At 36.9% G+C, this 19,939-nt stretch overlaps 2 protein-coding genes across 2 annotated transcripts; both read right to left on the bottom strand.

Moving 5' to 3' along the window:
• Positions 1 to 4,128: 4,128 nt before the first annotated feature.
• On the bottom strand, positions 4,129 to 4,964 carry LOC125863862 (uncharacterized). The gene is made up of 2 exons (XM_049543839.1): positions 4,782 to 4,964; positions 4,129 to 4,671 (listed from the first exon to the last, which is right to left on the bottom strand). Exons 1-2 carry the CDS (start codon positions 4,962 to 4,964, stop codon positions 4,129 to 4,131), a joined length of 726 nt encoding a protein of 241 aa, XP_049399796.1.
• Positions 4,965 to 7,368: 2,404 nt separating this feature from the next.
• Positions 7,369 to 9,963, bottom strand: LOC125863860 (uncharacterized). Its single transcript, XM_049543838.1, has 6 exons — positions 9,874 to 9,963; positions 9,691 to 9,798; positions 9,513 to 9,605; positions 9,288 to 9,395; positions 9,036 to 9,201; positions 7,369 to 7,418 (listed from the first exon to the last, which is right to left on the bottom strand). Exons 1-6 carry the CDS (start codon positions 9,961 to 9,963, stop codon positions 7,369 to 7,371), a joined length of 615 nt encoding a protein of 204 aa, XP_049399795.1.
• Positions 9,964 to 19,939: the final 9,976 nt, after the last annotated feature.

The raw sequence follows: 19,939 nt of genomic DNA, 5'->3' as shown, positions 1-19,939 counted from the left end.
GAATCAATTCGATAAATGGCTAATCACAACGAGTTCACATATTGTCTATGCAACTTCATTTGGCGTCATCGTAGCTATATATTCATGTTCGTTCAATTGAGAGTACTATTCAAGTCATCGATATTGATCAAAACTGAGACTTAAATTCTTGCAAAAGAACAGCCACATTCAACTCACGAACGGTGCCAAAAATGTGCGAAAAATTCAAAAAAAAATTAAATGGTCAAAATCATCAAAATCATTTCGCAATTAAAAGTAAATGGGGGCACGAGCTCAAACATCCACAGAAAAGCAGTTATTAGCACAATTATGAACATACAACCCAAATGTATTCAAAACACGAATCACAAATAGCACACAAAAGGTGAGCCTCACCCCACCACAAATAAAAAGCAATTTGCCCTCAAATGCAAGTAATGAGAATTTAAGAGGCAAGATAAAGAAAGATAGAGAGGGAGGTTAGAAGGGGATCCTGGCTAATGGAGTTTGCTCCATCTATCATGGCATCAGTTATGTTTTTTTTTCTTTTTTTTGTTTGGCAATATTAGGTCTAATCGCCAAATATCTTGGCGATTCCCTGAGTGAGCACTTGACTCGCCGAGTTTTATAGAATCTACAGTCATTGTGAAGATCCAAATGGCGGTTTTCATCGAGATCGCCGAAATTGATGGCGAATCACAGATAATCTCCAAATCTCGTCGAGTGTAACAGGCTTCAGTGTTTACGATGTTCTGAGTCAAACGACGGATAAGGTCGGATTTGCTGACCACTTCGGCGACTTGCCACAGGGGTTTATTGTTTGCCATCCTTCATTCAGTTTAGTACTTTTACCTACACAAACAACATACCATTTTATTACCAAGAAATAAGTACTGACAATAATAAAAGTAAAACAATTAAAGGGATTTTGGGTTGCCTCCCAAACAACACCTTAGTTAACATCGCGGTACGACGCAACAGTGCCTTCAGACGTCTTCTAAATATACCACTTCAACCAACGAAATCTCTTGGCAATCTCCGAGATATAATTTTAGACGTTGACCGTTCACTGTAAATGGAGGTCCTTCCTGATCTTTAACTTCTGTGGCACCATTGATGAACACTCGCGTTACTCAAAATGGTCCAGACCATTTGGATTTGAGATTTCCAGGGAAGAGTCTAAGTCATGAGTTGTATAGAAGAACCTAATCTCCTACCTTGAAGTCTTGCTTGAGTATTCGAGCATCATGCCATTTCTTCATCTTCTCTTTATAGATGGTTGAAATTTCATATGACCTGAGTCTAAATTCATTCAGTTCGTTCAGCTGCTCTGTTCTCTCCCTTGAAGTTTTTGACCAGTCCAAATTTAAAGCTTTCAATGCCCATAATGCTTTTTGTTTAAACTCAACATGTAGATGACAAGCCTTACCATAAACCAACTGATATGGAGACATCCCAATTGGTGTTTTGTAAGCAGTCCGATATGCCCATACTGCATCATCGAGTTTCCTAGACCAATCAGTTCTATTGACATTTACTGTCTTGGCCAAGATACTTTTAATTTCCCTATTCGACACTTCGAGTTGGCCACTTGTTTGGGGATGATATAGGGTTGCCACTTTATGTTTCACCCCATATTTACTCAGTGCCATTGAGAACCACTTATTGCAAAAGTGGGATCGCTTATGATTGCTCTCGGAGTGCCAAATCTAGCGAAGATGTAGCGTTTCAAGAATTGGACGATGCTTTTTCCATCAATGTTTGGAAGTGCGATGGCTTCCACCCATTTGTAAACAAAATCCACAGCCACCAAGATATATTTATTTCCAAATGAACTCACAAATGGGCCCATGAATTCTATCCCGCATACATTGAATAACTCAACCTCTAAAATAGGAGTGAGAGGTAATTCGTGTCTTCTAGACACTCCGCCTTGGTGCTGACATTTAGAGCATTTCTTTACAAACTCATCTGCATCCTTGTAGAGTGATGGCCAGCAATATCCACTCTATAGAACTTTAGCGGCGGTAAGACACCACCATGGTTACCTCCCACTGGTGATGTGTGGCACGCAAGGAGAATTTCTACCACTTCTTCTTCAAGAATACACCTTCTGATGACATGGTCAACACACTCTCGAAACAAGTATGGCTCATCCCCAAAGTACTTTTTAACATCTTTTCTGTTGGTAAAAGGTCAACTCATTCGGCATCAGCCCACACATAATGTAATTTGCAAAATCTGCATACCATGGTATATGTTTGAGGGATATTGCAAACACCCGTTCATCTGAAAACATTCATCTATGTCAACCTCGTGCTCGACATTCTCCCTTGTTTCCAGCCCTGATAAATGATCAGCCACTTGATTTTTGACCCTTTTCGATCTTCCACCTCGAAATCAAATTCTTGTAATAGTAGTACCCATCTAATCAATCGTGGTTTTGCATCTTTATTTGCCATCAAATAACAGAGTGCAACATGATCAGTGTATATGATTACTTTGGTGCCTAGCAAGTACGCCCTCAATTTTTCGAATGTATAGACTACTGCAAGCAACTCTTGTTTGGTGACCGTATAATTTGCTGGGCACTATTTAGAGTCTTGCTTGCATAGTAGATTGGGTGAAACATTTTGTTGCGCTTCTGCCCCAACACAACCCCTAGTGCCATACCGCTGGCATCACACATTAACTCAAAAGATTCGGACCAATTAGGGCTGATTATGATCATGATGGATATTCGCTTCTCTTTCAAACATTGAATTGCAGCCACACAAGCATCATTAAAGTGGAATTTCACTTCCTTTTCTAGGATTTTGCATAATGGGAGTGCAATCTTTGAGAAGTCTTTGATGAACCTTCTATAAAATCTTGCGTGCCCTAAAAAGTTGCGAGCACCCTTTACTGAAATCGGTGGGGGTAATTTCTCAATGACCTCAATATTTGCCTTGTCAACCTCCAACCCCTTTTGTGATACCTTATGCCCAAGAACAATACGTTTTTTTTTACCATAAAGTTACATTTCTCCTAATTCAGAACAAGATTCGTTTCGACGCATCTTTGGAGTACTTGTCCTAAGTGAGTCAAGCATTCTTCGAACGTATCCCAGATGACTGAGAAGTCGTCCATGAACACCTCCATAGAGTCTTCAACCATATCTGCAAAAATAGACAGCATGCAACGCTGAAATGTTGTTGGGGCATTATATAGCCAGAATGGCATCCTTTTGAATGTGAAAGTTCCATAAAGGGCAATTAAAAGTGGTTTTCTCTTAGTCTTCCGGTGCAATAGAGATTTGATTGTAGCGAGAGTATCTATTCAAGAAATAGGACCACCTTCTTTCTGATAACTGGTCAAGCATCTGATCCATAAAAGGCATCCGAAAATGGTGTTTCTCGGTCCATGAGTTAAGATTTCGGTAATCCATGCATACTCTCCACCAAGTCACTGGTCTTGTTGGCACAAGTTCTCCTTTTGTATTCAGGACTACGGATATTCCTCCCTTTTTCAGGACACATTGCATCAAACTTACCCACTTAATATCTGCAATAGGGTATATCACCCTTGTATCTAGCAACTTGATGATTTCCCTTTTTACCAGCTTTTGCATTGGAGGGTTTAATCTCCGTTGATGTTCTACAGTAGGCTTGCATTCCTTGTAGAGCCGAATTTTGTTAGTGCAGATGCCAGGATGAATTCCTACTATACCGGCTATTGTTCATCTAATAGCTTTTATGTGCTTCCGTAGTATTTTAATGAGCAATTTCACCTGCCTTTAAAGCAGATTGGCGGCAATAATTACCGGTAGAGTATTATTGGTGTCTAAGAAGGCATATTTGAGATGAGAGGGTAAGACTTTTGAACTTAAAATTTTGTGGTTCTTCAGTTGATGGTTTAGCGGGGGGAATTTCTGTGGTTTTCAAATCGATATCCAATTTGATTGGATTTCTTGAATATGCTACTAATCCTGATAAAGCAGTTACCGCTTCCTCATGACCCTAAACTTAAGATTCATCATAATTAGCAAACGAAGATTCAAGGGGCTTATTATTGCGTATCAAATGACTCGCACTTGCCACTGCCTTATCTATCACATCCTCAGTGGAGACCACATAGATGTTACTTGGTTGCTTCATGAACTTAAAGATATCAGGTCACCTCATCATCATTCACACAGAACGTCAATTTCCCGCATTCAACATCCACTAGCGCTCTCCCTGTAGCTAAGAAAGGCCTTCCCAAAATAATGGAAATTTCAGCATCGATCTCACAGTCTAGAATCACAAAATCAACCGAAAAGATAAACCGATCCACTTTTACTAATATGTCATAGAGTATTCTGACTGGGTGCTTGATTGATCTATTAGCCATGAGGAGTCTCATTGTGGTTGCCTTTGGTTCACCCAAACCAAGTTTCTTGTTTATTGCATAGGGCATCAAGTTGATACTTGCCCGTAAGTCCCACAAGGCTTTAGCAAATTGGAGCATGCCAATTGTGCACGGGATTGTGAATGCTCCAGGATCTTCTCTCTCAGTGATTGAATCATTTGTCATAATTGCACTGCAACTATGGGGCACCTCTATGGTTTCATATTCCAAGTTCCCTTTCTTTGTAACCAATTCTTTCATGAATTTGGCGTATCCCGGCATTTCCAACAATGCTTCTACCAAAGGAATGTTGATTGATAAGCTCTTGAATACTGAAATTTTTTTTTTTTGAACTTCTCATCTTCATTTTTCTTTTTCAAACGTTGGGGAAATGGTGGAGGTATCTTGGGTAAGGGATTTATGACTTTTGGAACTTGAACTTGTTGATCTGCTTCCTCCTGTGGTTCTTTAGTAAGGCCTTGCTGAATAAGCAAATCTCGTTCCTCCACTCCTTGAAACTCTTCATGTTTTTGAGTATCCTCATCTTCCATCATATCCCCTATCGCCACCTTACCGCCACGAGTAACCACAACCAACTCTCTTTCAATATGGTCCATGGTAGTTGTGGATGTTAATTGAGCTGATAACAGACTCATTTACCTTCCAGCATTTTGATGGCATCCGCATGAGAATTTACTTTGTTGTTCAATGATGAAAAGTCATCTTTCATTCCTTTTAGCAGATCATCAGAGCCTTCAACTTTGTCGAGTATGCGTGATAACAACTCATTTACCCGAGGACTACTTGTACACCCTTTAGATTTTGGGCTTTCGCTCAAGTGAATATGGTCCTCCTCCTAACCATCCTGCTCAGCCCAATCTTTCCAATACCTCCCTGGTTTTTCTCCTCTATGATAGCTCCAACCTTAATTCCCACCCCGCGGTTAATAGCGTGTGTGGAAACCCTCCTCGTATCTTCTGGAGTTCTAACCTTAATTCTCCCCCGGTCTTGAGTAACCGAAAGAATAACCCTCCTCAACTCGAAACACCCCACATGTCCCCTTCATATGTTCTTGTAGCATTTCCATTTGAGATAACATCTTCTTGATGTTATCATCCCTTTCCCTTTCTTTTTCGATTTGTTCTTGCGTTAATCGGAAGCATAGTGGGGAGACTTGATCATCTTTGGTATACCATGCTTGGCTTACTTTAGTCATACCATCTAGGAGAAATGAGGCTACTTCAAATGATTGTAACGTTATTCCTCCTTGAACCAATTGATCAACTATTCCTTTATTCACTGAATCTAGACTACGGTAAAAGTATTGGAGCAGCAACTCACCTGGTAGCCCATGCGTTAGGCACTTACGCAAAGATCTTTTGAACCTTGTCCATGACTCGTGAATTGGTTCACCCTCTTGTTCCTTGAAATTCTGGATATCGTCCCTCAACTTCATCATTCTTGATGGAGGAAAGAATCTTTCGTGAAATGCCATAACCAACTCCTCCCATGATCTGATGGAGTTGTTCGGGCGCTCAATCAACCATTTAGTGGCTCCTCTAGTTAACAAAAATGGAAATAAGCGAAACCGTACGGATTCTTGAGATAGGTTCTTTAATGATAAAGGGGTGCACACTTCCACAAAGCTTCTTACATGATTGTGTGGATCTTCATGCTCCAACCCTCCAAATAAACCTCTCAAATGTATGAGTTGGAGTGTTGCACTGGTAACTTCGAATATTACATTCCCGTAAGCTTGTGATATGCAAGTTTCACCCATCTCTCCCATGCCGGTCGGATGATAAACAATATTAGCATCGTTGATGTCGTCTCGATGAAAAGCACGCTTGGCAGCTATTGTCCCTGTTTGTTCTCATATGGCCTGTTATGTCACACAAATACTCAAAACAAAACTGAAAATTAAATTAGTAAATTACAACTAAGAAGAGCAAAAATTCTACTAATCTAAAATTTTTCAAATAACACTACTCCCCGGCAGTGGCGCCATTTTGATGCTTATCGTGACCAACAACACTAACCTACGGTATGAGTGTCTACGATCGTCGATAGTATAGTAACCCAACTAAAGGTTGGGGTCGTGTCCCAAGGGAGTGGTTTTGAGAATTGATAGAAAAGTAAAATTAAGCTCTAACTAGTCGTAGCTAAAGACATTAACGATTAAAAACATAGTAAATTAAAGGGAGCGACACAAAAATGTGAAATATTGATTTGGGGGTTTTGTCACAAGTAGTAAAAATAGCAAAAATTAACAAGAAAATCAAGTATCACTACTAGAAATCTGAACTACTGTCACGGTTCATTTACCGTTGCAATAGACTTTCCTACCGTAGCCATTGGTCTAAAACCACGGTTATGGCAACTGCTACAACAGATTGCGTAGCAATAGAACTTTTGCTACGGTTAGGTGCGACGATTCCCATAACTGTAGCAGTAGATAGACCTATTGCCACGGTTTTCACTTTAATTAATTGCCAACGGTTAGTGTCGTATTGGTACGGTTATGAACCGTTGGCAAAGAGTTTTATGCATCAGTTCTTTTGAGGTTATGGCTACAAATTTTATTTCTATTCAACAACAATTTTATTCTATTGCGACATTTGTTATAGGGTAATGCAACAGTTTTAAACAATTATAAATGTTGTTCAATGGCTATTGCAATGGTTATTACAGGGTACTGCAACAGTTCTTACTTTCTGCAATAGTTACTATTAAGTTATTGCAATGTATATATATTATTGGTGCAGTTCCACAAATATTATACTTTTGAGCTATTGCAGTAATTTTATAACATAAAATACACATATATCGTTCATGATAAGAAATGTTCATTACCAAAATTATAATTCAAGATCCATGGTTGGCGAATATCAATAAAAGCAAATTATACAAATACTTTTTTACCATTCAAAAAAAGGTGAAACACATGCACCACGCTGTTTTCAATCTTCAAAAATATAAGATTTCTATAACATCAGTAAGTTAACATCAACAATTTAGCTCCTATGTCAGGTCTTCACTACATCTTTCATCACCTTTTTCGATTTCATCACCTACATACAATTAGAAAAAATATAAATAATTTAGCAATTTTTTCGCAAAAGCTTAATGGATCCACAGTAGTAATATATTACAAAGTTATTACTCTATATATCTAAGACATACATTTATAAACTCAATAAACTCAAACAACATTAAACTATATATATGTTATAGTTGTTGTTTTAGACTATGTTATGTACATCTTTCACATTCCTCAAATATGGACGGAATTTTTCTATCTGCAGTTTCTATAGGCTGTTTCAGCACACTTTCACTACAAATAATGGAAGCAGTACTAGTATTGAATTGCAAAGGAACTCTTCTTTCTTTGATAGCAATGCCTTCTCAACAACTGATCCTGAAGACATCAAATCGTCCGAATATTTCCATACACAGCTTTTACAAGGCAATGCATTAATCTCCAATAATCAAATAACTCAAGATTTATACAGTGAAAAATCAAACATACAATTCACAACACAAGGTCATTGTTATAGAACCAATAACAACAACCTTCTTTACAAACTGCAAACAGATACAATAGGCACTCTCAGAGAATTCCAGATTCCTTTGGACAGTTTTCATAGCCTATTTTTGTGTATGCTTTGAATTGAATGGTTAATACATTATTTCCTATTTAAGGTTCATTTGAAATGCTTTCCTATTTAACCTTAAAGAATCAGTAGGAAGATTGTGACTATGTGTAAAATAGTCTTAAATCCTTTTGAAGTTTTCACAAACTCTTTCATTGATTTTAACCATTGTACAAGACACATCTCTATCATAATTGGCCTTTTTCCTAATTGTACAATTGATGAAAAACACATAATTCCTTAAATGGTTGTCTATCCTTGTCTCCTGCTGATGGAGATAGTTTTAACTTTTGACAGTCTTTAAGTCATTTCCACTTCCCATAGGGACTAAACTATATATATGTTTTAGCTATTTCTTTTAGACTATGTTATGAACATCTTTCACATTTTTCAAATATGGACGGAATTTTTCTATCTGCAGTTTCTATAGTGTTGTTTCAGCACATTTTCACGACAAATAAGGTCCACAATTTAGTACATTACCCTTCAAAATAAAAATGCAAATAACAACATATTCACATTTTCATAGTACTTCAGCTTTAATACCATATTTTAGCAAAATTTCTGTAGATTTTAGGACTCTAAAAAATTCAAAAAAATAATCTGCCTAATTCAGCATAATTAAATACGCTAAACTTCACATTTGAACACTCTAAATTCACTAAAAAATTTCAAGTGTGTACTCATTTAAGGTAGCAGGCAATTAGTGCATTCCAATCCTCAAGTCTGTGAAATAAAACAAGGCATTACCAATTCCTCAAGTTTATGAACTAAAACTGCCCCATCTTGTTTTTTTATCAGTACTTCACGCTATGTCTTTCAACACTATCACCAAGAATAGTTCCATTCCATTTATTGCATTTTTCTTCCACACCCAAAGAACATACTTCACCACACCCTCCACATCACCATCAATAAAAAAATGAAGAAGAACAGCAAGAAAAAAGAGTCGCAATAGAAAAATAAACAAAGTCGCAACAGAGAAAGAAGAAGAAGAAGAAGAAACAGTCAAAACATAGAATTAGCGACACCAACCTTGCTCAGCCCCTTGAATAGAAGTAGATTCTCTTGGGGAAGGAATGGACAATGTTGCCAGTATGTTAGGATCAATTAATCCCGCATGCTTAAGTTGTGCAATTACATCTGCAATAACTTCTTGTCTCACTGTTTTCTTTTGTTCCTCCATTTGTTTCTCCATTTTCTGCAAAACATAGAATTAGTGACACCAACCTTGCTCAGCCCCTTGAATAGAAGTAGATTCTTTGGGGAAGGAATGGACAATGTTGCCAGTATGTTAGGATCAATTAATCCCGCATGCTTAAGTTGTGCAATTACATCTGCAATAACTTCTTGTCTCCCTGTTTTCTTTTGTTCCTCCATTTGTTTCTCCATTTTCTGCATACTTTCTTGCATTTAATGCATTCCATCAGTTGTTGCATTCAAAGTTGAATCCAAATTGCCAAATTTTTTTTTCCAATTAGTGTTTGTAACTCCTACTCGACATAGTCTTACACATCCCGGATGTTCAGGACCCATGACGCTTGAAAATGCATCAACATACTCATCATTTATGCTCATTTGTTTTTCAATCTCCTCCATTTCAGCCTACCAAAGCAATTCCAACAAACACAATCTTATGAAAAAAATAATTGATCTCAATAAAAAAAATGAAAATAGACAGTACTCATACAATTTTACCAGTAGTATTTTCATTCGAAGTCTTGTACAAACGCTCGGATTTTCTTGTTCTTGTAAACACACAGAGATCCTTAGATGATACTGTCTCCTTATCTTTCTCCTAGTCACTTTGAAATGTATATCAGAAATTGTTTAAATGACATGTTAAGACTAGATAATAAATAAGAGAACACACCAGCTTATTACGGACTAAAGCGAAACTCTTTTTGCCAGAAGCGTGTGGATTCATCTGGTTTTTTCGATTCTTAATATTTTTTTCAGACATTTTTTGCAAAGAAATGAATCAATTATGTTAACCGAAGGCATATTAGTGTTATATAGTGTACTAGACGAGGCCAATATATAAATATTTCTTTTTTAACAAGTCCAATTGAATAGAAAGAGCGAGTAATAGATTTGGGAGGCTGCTATAATTATCAAAGTCACAACATTATTCAAGTTTTAATTCAAGCCAATATAGAGATCAAAGCAGGTTGGCAACCCTTTATAACAGTCATGTGTCTTGTAAACAAGCTATTTTAATTGTGACTATCACACCAAATGAAGAAATAAGCTGCAACATATTACAACAAAGAAGAGAAAGTAAAAGAAAAAAATAAAGCAGCAGCAGCAACACTGATATCATAAAAGAGATCACAAAATGAATAAGCTGAAAATTTGAGATTCTGAACTACATTTTTACCTTGAATTTTTCAGACTTCCAATATTTGAGGAGCTCTCTAAATTGACATTCTGGAATATGACCAGGCCTTTTTGCCATTCAAACTTCATCATTGTCATATGGATCATAATAAGTCATATTCAAATCACTTCTACGTCTTCTCCAAGCCCCTCGAATTGTTAGCATAGTCCAATTCTATGCAGATTTAGGAATAATGTATTTCTCCTATAATTTTGTGTCATTCGCTTAGCCAAAAGAAGTAAAATACTTTTACAAATAATTTAATATTATAAACTACAAACCTTGATATAATCCCATAAATCTTGTTTATTGTCCATGCTCCTCCAATCAAATATAACAAATGGGCAAAGAGTCGCATTTCTAGCCATAGTTCCTAGGATGCTACTTAACTCTATGACAACATCATCAGTAGGACCAACAGGTTGATTTTCCCTATTAAGTAGGATCAACTTACTCTCTTTTTGGGCATGTACATTATGCATTTGCGTTCTACCTCTTTTATTTGAGTGGAAACGTCTTCAACTATAAGAAAATACAAGAAATATAATTAGAAATCATGGATACATTTAATAGGTTTCTAAGCTTATATGTTACCTTGTTCTTCAGGTTGATCATCTGTTTGAGGAGTGACAAAATTCATTTGCACTTGATCCTCGAAAGGCAGCTCTCCCACAGGCTGCTTCTCGAAAGGCATCTCCTCGAAAGGCAGCTCCTCGACAGGTTGCTCCTCTACATATTGTCTATTTTCTTCAGATTGTGGTGCTACTGGTTGTTGTATTCCAATTAATTTAAGTAGATGTCCTTTCTCACACTCTATAGCTTGAACAATTTCATTTGTTGTCAATAACAACTATTTCTTATATACCAAGAATGATAACGATCCTGGTTTAGTAAATGTCTTATTTTTTGCTTTTTTGTTTCTTTTTGAAGGTTCTTGTTGACTCATGACTATTCTAACCTGTGTAATCATAGGACTAAAGTGGTTAAAAATTATGGCAGAGTACACCCACACTTAAACATAATCACCAAGGTAATCATATTTTTTATCAGTAAAAATTTCAAACCAAATATTTAACTCTTTAATAATCATATCAGTTATATGAGACAAAGAGCTGAAAATAGAATTAAACCTTAAGGGACATTCTGATAATATTTTCTGCACTCAATCACATTTTATTTTTCTTTGCTCATTTTTGTGTTTAGAAGATGTCCTTAGTGCAGAATTTTCAGTTATGAATGACAACATAAAAACAGTTAGTAGAACGAACAACAAGAGTATCTGGATAAAAATAAGGCACATCTCAGATCAATAATATGAAGAACAAAATATACCCTAATTAATACTTGAAGTTTCATAAAATTGAGGATGAGAAGACATCATCGCTTTGTTTTCTAGTCCAACAAAAAGAGCTCATAATTCTGTAATTTGTATTTCAGTAGTATGGTTGACTTACCGTAGTAACACCAATCAAAAGATTAAGAGTATTGAGAGCTTTGCCCTTATATATGTGTTGTACGGGCTGTTGCCACTCCTTCAGCTATGTTATCAACTTGCCCACTGACTAGTAATGTTGCTGCAATATTTAGTATCTAAATTTTCATTTACACACAGACATAGATTAGAGAAAATAACATAGATAATATGGCAACCCTAGATTAGAGAAAATAACATAGATTATACCAAGCAATAAGGGCACGCTCAAACAGATTTTTGACCTTTGAAATTCCAACTGCAGAAAGTTTATGGACTAATTGGTAGTGCTCTTGAACAAAACTTAAGTAGTCACACCACAATGCAACAGACTGTGTCAAGCAAATAACTATCAGTACATTTATTTTAATTGTAGTAAACCATTTCATGTATTCATAAAATGAAATTATATTTTGTATCTCCCAAGTGAGCCAACTTGCATATAGCACAGACAACCAGAAAGTATTAGTGTTTTCACATATTCAAAGCTAACAAAATTATCTTAACATTTAAGCTATGGCAAGGAGGAGAATGCGACACATTCTGTAGCAACTTATGCCACGCACAACACACATTAATCCCTCTCTATTAAGAGTCAATTGATCTAAAGTAAAATTTCCAGAGAACAAAGCACAAACCAAACTACTGGAAGATCAAGCCAAATAATTTCTAATATTTGAAGAAAGGAAAAAATATTTATGGGGGAAGCCAAAGTCAAAACTTAACAACAAGATCAGCCCCTTCCTACTTCAAAGCAATACTTCCTAGACCATATAAACTACTTATCCAAAGGCAATTACATCAGGCATATAAAATGAGGAAATAGGTCAAGGAACTAGGTGGATAGTCGCAACCTCCCAGTTCTATGCTCTTTCAACTCATCCAAATTTGTTAAGGATTAAAGACGAAGCTCCACATATCACAAACAGGCATGGGAAAGACAATTACTCAAATTAATCCGGTAAGTTTTTGAAGCAAGCACATAAGCTGAAAGCAACCAGACAACTAAATACCATGCTAACCAAACTTAAATAAAATCGATAAATAACTCCTTAAACATAATTGACTAAAACCATTCAAAGGAACCAGTGATTGAAGCGATAACATTCACGAACAAAACAATAACAAACGCAAGAGCATAGCTAATACCTCAAACAACTAAGACACACTCAATTTGAAACCAAATAGTCCATCACTAGGCATCAATAATAAATCAAAGAAGAAAAGAACCATTCGAGCGAAGGAGAACAAAAGGTGAGAGTAAGCTTTAGATTATCAAAACAAAATGCCTGCTAAAACGAGTTGAGGTCCAAAGGAGTTACCTTTGCGGGGGTAGCGACACTGAGACGAGAACACATAAAGGTTTCTAACAGATTCTTCTACAATTTTACTTTACCAAGGGTTGGCTTCTTGTATCTTTTGTGTATTTTGCAATACAAATAAATATTTGATAACTACACCCTCAAAGATTTTTCATCAAATTCATTTCAATAAAGATAAGGCAACTCTTCAACAATGAACATGGCATATTAAATAACAATTTAGCTTATCTTAAATTCATTTGGCATAGGTACAAAGCAATTATATTTTGGATCTCCCAAGTGAGCCAGCTTGCATATAGCACAAACAACCAGAAAGCATTAGTGTTTTCAATCTAGAGCCTGACTCAACCCTAAATCCTCTTCAAGTTTAGCCCTAAATCCTCTTCAAGTTTAATCCTAAATACTCAATTGTAACTTTAATTTAGAGATGTTTCCTTTTCCTGTTTCACTATACATCACAGAGTCAAACAGGGGAAGTGTACACACTACCTAGATTAGAACAAATAACATAGATTTAAGACTAGCCCATATATTATTCTTTAAGATTTTTCAAAAATCATTCAATGGGGATTTCGAAATCATGAACTAGTAGAGAAAACTTAAACATTATTCACCTTTATATGCAAGAATCCGTAGTCGAACCTCGCTGTCCAAGAGGACCAACGAGCTGCAACCATAACTTCGCTGTCCAAGAGATTCGTAGTCCAAGAGGTTGTTGTTCGTTGTTGTTTTCCTCACCAAAAGCTTTGCTGAAATTTTTTGAAACAGTCGCTTTGGTTGAAACTTTCTGAAATAGGGCTTCTTAGTCGTTTTGTGGAGTATCCTCACATCGCTGAAAATTTCTGGAATAAACGGATTTTTTCTTTTAGATTTTTTAATGAGAGAATATATTTGCCTCTTTGCAAAATTAATGGAGGGAAATATATTTAAGGATAAATATCAGAAGCACAATATTTTTTCTAAAATAGCCGTTGCCATAGAGTCATCTATTGCAACAATTCTAAAATTTGTAGCCATAGAATCTCTATAGGGACACTTATAGGGATGATGCAACGGTTCATTTTAAGAATTGTTCTATTAGATTCAAGGATATTTGGCAACATTTATAACCGTTGTAATTGGTGAGCTATTGCTACGATTGTATAACCGTTGCTACATAAGTGTTGCAGTAAGTCAAATTTCTAGTAGTGTATGGGGAAATGTTCTTGGGGTGTGACTGCAATACAAGTTGAGATATAAGTAGTTGGGTACATGCTTTTGAAAGGAAATTTGTAAGATAATAGTGACTAGGCTAAGCTTAAATAGAAATAAGTTCCCTCTAGGGCAACTTACCCCGTTTCAAATGCGTTCCTCTCGAACGCTCATTCGCCGCATGAAGACCATTCTACCCCTTACCCTACTCACTCTCTGGAGCTGAGTATTAGGATATGGGACTAGGCCTCACCCTCTCAGGCTGAACCTCATGTTGACCCACTCCTTAAGCCATCAGTCTAGAGGTCTAGGTTTTATGACCTCCCTCTCGGGCAAGCCAAAAACATATGGGTCGCTTTGTATTTGCAACTACAAAACCTTTAGATTAAACCACAACCACTAGGTGAAATCACTGTTAAACTACATCTAACCTATCAGTAAGCAAGACCCAACAATAATATCAATACATATTTGCTAAATCACACCCCAAGAATGTGGGTTTTTAGCTAGACATCAAGAAGTAACAAAATACACCTAAAATGATAGTAAAATCAAATGGGTATAGGAGATTAAACCTTAGTTTAAGCAAAGGAAGAAGAATGGCGAAGAACCACTTCCAACTTGGGGAAGATGAAATCCTTCTTTCTTTAAGTCTCCCAAAAACCCTCTCCAAACTTGAGAGAAAAATATCCAAAATGTACTATTCTATTATGGAAATTAAAATAAAATTTTGAGTCCCTAAAATTAATAATAAGTTCAGTATTTATAGACTTCAGAAAATAGCACTGACGGATCTTTCAGTGAAGTTAGTCGCTATCACCTTATGACTTAGGCGATTCGCCCTTCGTCTGTCTCATCACCATTTTGTGCTTGCCTTTCGTATCTTCACGTTTTGGACCATTGGATGATGTAGTACTGCTTCGCGAAACTATTCGGCGAAGCACCGACTGCACCTTTTATCGCCTTTTTGATCCTTCTCCTTCAGGGCTTCACGTATTGGAACAAATGGCGGAGTAAATCCCTTCGGCGATTCACCAAGTGTGCTTGGCGATGCTCGGGCTTTAGCTTCTTCGTTCTTTTCAGCCCTTTTGTTCCTTTTTGCGCCTAAGTGTCCATGCTTCCACTAAAACTTCAAATACCTGAAACTCATTCGAGGATACTATCTCTATCAAAATACATTCCTAAATGAGTCCAATTTGTGGACTCATCAGTAATCATGTAGGATGAAGTGAAGGACCTTAAACTACCTAAGAAAAATGAAGGAAAATAATGCCTACCTTTGGTCCATTCAGAGATGGGCAGTAGCTTCACCCATGTGCCTTGGCGATGAGCCAAATGGGCTCTCCTCGCCTGGTGGACAACCTTCACTTTGCATAGGTTCTAGAAAATTGGGCGAGAAAGGTCGTGGGTCGCCATTTGAGTTGGTGATTCCCCCAATGCACCACCCCATAGGCTAGTGAGCTACCCATTTAGGGAGCTTACTGGAATTTTAGGCGAGCCAAGGGCTCATTAGGCGAGTTTCCTAGTTCCCTTGGCGAACCAAGGAGGGCCAAAGGGTGAGCTCCAGCATGAGGAAGGAAATTTTTTAAAGTTAAAGTTGGGGTTTTTAAGTAGTCATTCAAAAACATGAACCAACACTTTCCCACTCTTTTCCTAACAAGTATATATACTTTATGAAGTCAAAATTCTTCCTTTTTAGTTACTCCCACTTAATAAAAGAAGAAACCCAAGAACATCATCTTTCTCTCAAAAATTCTCTCTCTAAGTTCTAGGAAGAAGAATAAGTGATTGAAGCTAGGGTTGTGGATTCCGAAGGTTCTTCCCCAAAGTTCTAGGAGATTCTTAATTGAGGTATGGATGCTCTTAATTTTTGGGTAGCTATCACCCAAGAAGCCCCTTCAAATTATGTTTTCAAATTTCCCAAACCTAGGGTTTTCAATGTACAACATGGGTGTTTTTCCAAAATGTTTTCCATTATTTAATTATTGTTTGTTATGGTTGATTATGATGATTTATGATGGGAATACTGAAGTATTGTTGGATTTTGATGAAAATCTCCCTTGGACCCATGATTTCCCCTTTTTCCTAAATTGTGGACTAGGGTATGATTTGATTGATCTTGTAAGATTGTCAATTGATTATGTTTATGCTTAATATATCATTGAATCATGGAATTTCCCTATCTAATGTTGTAATTTTTGCAATTAGGGTTGATCTTGATTCTTAGCCTTAAGGGGCAATAACTAGGGTTTGTGTATGTTGATGAAGATTGTATATGAACTTGTGATTCACTTAGATAGTGATGAATCTGTGACAAATGTATATGATCGTGTTTATCCACTTGAAAGGTGGAGGTTTTTAGTTATTGTGTATATTGTGGTATTTATGCAAGATCCTTTTTCCTTATACCCCAACACATGATTATGTATGATATGATATGATTATGGTACTATTGTTGTGTTGAAAGAAAGGCCATCCTCATGAACATTATGAATATGATGTGAAAGGGTTACTCACATGTTGATGATTCTAAGGTTGAAAGGGAATTCTCAACTAATGAATCTATGAGCAATTATGATGTATGCTAGGTTTGAGTGCCTAGTGCATTATTTCATGAACCTAAACTTAAGTAAAGACTTAATGTAACTTTCAAAGGTAATTATGCTTAGCAATGAGAGGATATGAAAATGAGATGGAGGCTTTTACCTTTAGCAAGTCCGGCTTCCCAATGTATGTTTTCTCATGGGATGGAAACCTTTTACGTTTAGCAAGTCCGGGTTTCTAGTAGCAATCCCCATATCCCATAACTATGTGCCCACATAGGTCTTAGTTAGTGGATCCACCTAAAAGCTATTATGTACATCGTACCTCAGGCAAGTAGGACACCTATTTTTGGTGTGGGGGTTGAAAACCGAATTCCATATAGCTCACATGGTGTATGTCAGTTAAGGCTATTATCCCTATATGATACGAATATGAACTACGGTAAAAACATGAACTTTAATTATGACTTCTTAAGAGGTACTACTTAGTATGAGTGGGGGTATTGACTTCACTTACACAAAGCACAAGTAGTCCTTAAGAGAGGTTATGGTGAGGTTCTTTTATGTTATGATGACTGATGGATTATGTATGAAAGGTATGTATGAATAATAAGGTTGACTTCACTTATTGTGAGTTATGAATATGTATGACTCTTTACTCTTGTATGATCACTATGAATAAGGCAAAGTAAGATGTGTATGATGTTGGTAGCCTAAGGGTGACAGCATTGGGTGAGGTTATGGGACCTTACATTTGCATTGCACTAGTGTGGCTTTTGGTTGCGCGTGTGTTGGTATGACTTATGTTTCTTCATAAATGTGCTTAATGGTTTCTAAACTTAATAAAGGCATGATTTCAACTAAATGCCCCTTTTATGCATGTTTTAAGGATTTTTGTGCATGGTGTCCATACTTAGTACATTATTTGTGCTAACCCATATTTTCTACATTCTATGAGTGTAGGTTTCGGCCATTGATACATTCTACTTTCGTCAAAGAGAAGCATGGGTCGATTATTACTTAGGCTTGGTGACTCTTCAAGTTTGAGGACAAGATGTTATCACTTCTTAGTTTCTATTGTAATTCCTACTTTGAGACTATTGTTGATGTAAAGGGCTTTTGACCCTATTTGTACTCCTTATGTACTAGATGGTGATTCAGATAAGTCTAGATTCGTATTTTTTTTTATGAAAAAGAAGTTGAACTTTGATTGTAAATGTTTTAAATTTTTTCGCATTATTCTATGTCTTGAATGTTATGATTATGCTAAGGGCTTGTATGCGACCCCTTTGGGGTCAAGTACGACGTGACACTGGCGCATCCCGCCACAGTGGCCATAATCCCGCATTGGTGGGACTATGAAGGTCGCCATAGCGGGATAAAGGCCGTTGGAGCGGCCTTCATCTGGGACGAACACCAGGCCCGTCAATGGTACCTTTTTGTCCCAAAACCACCATTTTCGACAAAATTTCAGCAGATCGGAGTTATTTAACTATCCTAGAACATAAATAAGCAATCATTTCAGCAAAGTAACTCCTAAAAGAGGCCTAAATCCGAGATTTATACCAAGAGACCCTTCAAGTTCCCCCACCCATTTTTGTACAGACTTACCCGTATTGCTACGAAATCCTTATTCCTAGGACATTGTGGGAACGCTGGGGATGTAAGGGAAGTAACCATGCTGCGATTATCAAACTAAACTAGCAACTCATTGCATTTTCAAAACCTCCCCAAACCAATTCTAATCGATTAAATAGCAGCATCCAATCGTTGTTAGTTAAGTAATGTAGTAAAAAGCGTAAGGAATGTGAAATTACCTGAAGTTTCGACGTTTGGAGAAGAGTGATCCAACGAAATTTGGGGTAGTTTTTGAGAGTTAAAGAGAGAAATGGGAAAATGTTTTCCATTTTCCCTCTTTACTGTTTTCCGATCTCTCGCTTCAGCGGGAGGGATCCTGCCCTGGCAGGCCAGACTGTGTAGTTAAAATTTCTTCATTTCTTCAGGTGTTGCCTCAAAATTTCTTCTAGTCTTTAGGTATAGTACTCTACCTGTACTAATTAGTTGGAAGATCGCCATTCGTTGTGATTGTGTAGTAGACCGATTCTTTAATGCAAAAGTAAGCCGACATATGACGCATGAGGATCATACACTAGTCATTCAGGGACGAACGGGGGGTAAATTGATATCTATTGTAACGACTTGAACCGTCGTTATTTAAGAGGAACAAAATTCTGGGCCATCCTCCCGCCAGGGCGTGTAAGTGGGAGCCAGAGTAGGATAAGTGAGATAGATAATAAATTATGAAAAATCCTATTTTCTCCATCTCCCTAAAATACCTAATTAAGTCGAAAAACACCCTAGAAACCTCAGAAAAGTTGCTATAAGCTTGGGAAGGAAGGAGAAGGAGATTTCTAGTGTAAGGATGGTGAGATCTTGCGGATTCTCGGCTAAATTCACTGTCAGAAAGCCTGGAAAACCTGAATCGAAGTCAAAAACTCCGTGCAACTGCTTGGCGCCCAGGTAGGTTTTATGAATTGAGTAGTTATAAATCTATGCTTACTACGTAATATATGGAAATCAATGGTAGGCTTATGCGTACACCTTCATGCACCAAATGAATTCCATGAGTAATCCCTAGAAATCAAAGTATGTGGGTTTATGCCTTGAGAAGAGGAATTGATGAATTGTTTGGGACTATAGAATTGTTATCATGGATACAATTGGTTGAAGAATAATACTATGAAATCATGAATGGAACTAAATTTATGAATGCATGCTAGATCATAAATTGGAGTGATTGAATTGAGGATTTATGATGAATTGTGACTAAACCCAACAAAGAAGCCTTAGATGATGAACTAGGGTTAAGTAGGGTCAAATCAATGGTTGTATATGAATGTTGTATTGTTGATCATACTGGTTGTAAATGGGATGGATGAACTATATTTTCCATGAAATCATGACTTAAATGTATGATCTTTAAGATATACTTGTGATTGTGATTGTGATGTGTCAAATGGATCGATTGTCAC

Source organism: Solanum stenotomum, chromosome 5, assembly GCF_019186545.1.
Source record: "Solanum stenotomum isolate F172 chromosome 5, ASM1918654v1, whole genome shotgun sequence".
Lineage (NCBI taxonomy): Eukaryota > Viridiplantae > Streptophyta > Magnoliopsida > Solanales > Solanaceae > Solanum > Solanum stenotomum.
The sequence above is the reverse complement of the archived record's forward strand: the minus strand, read 5'-3'. Positions and strand labels throughout refer to the sequence as shown.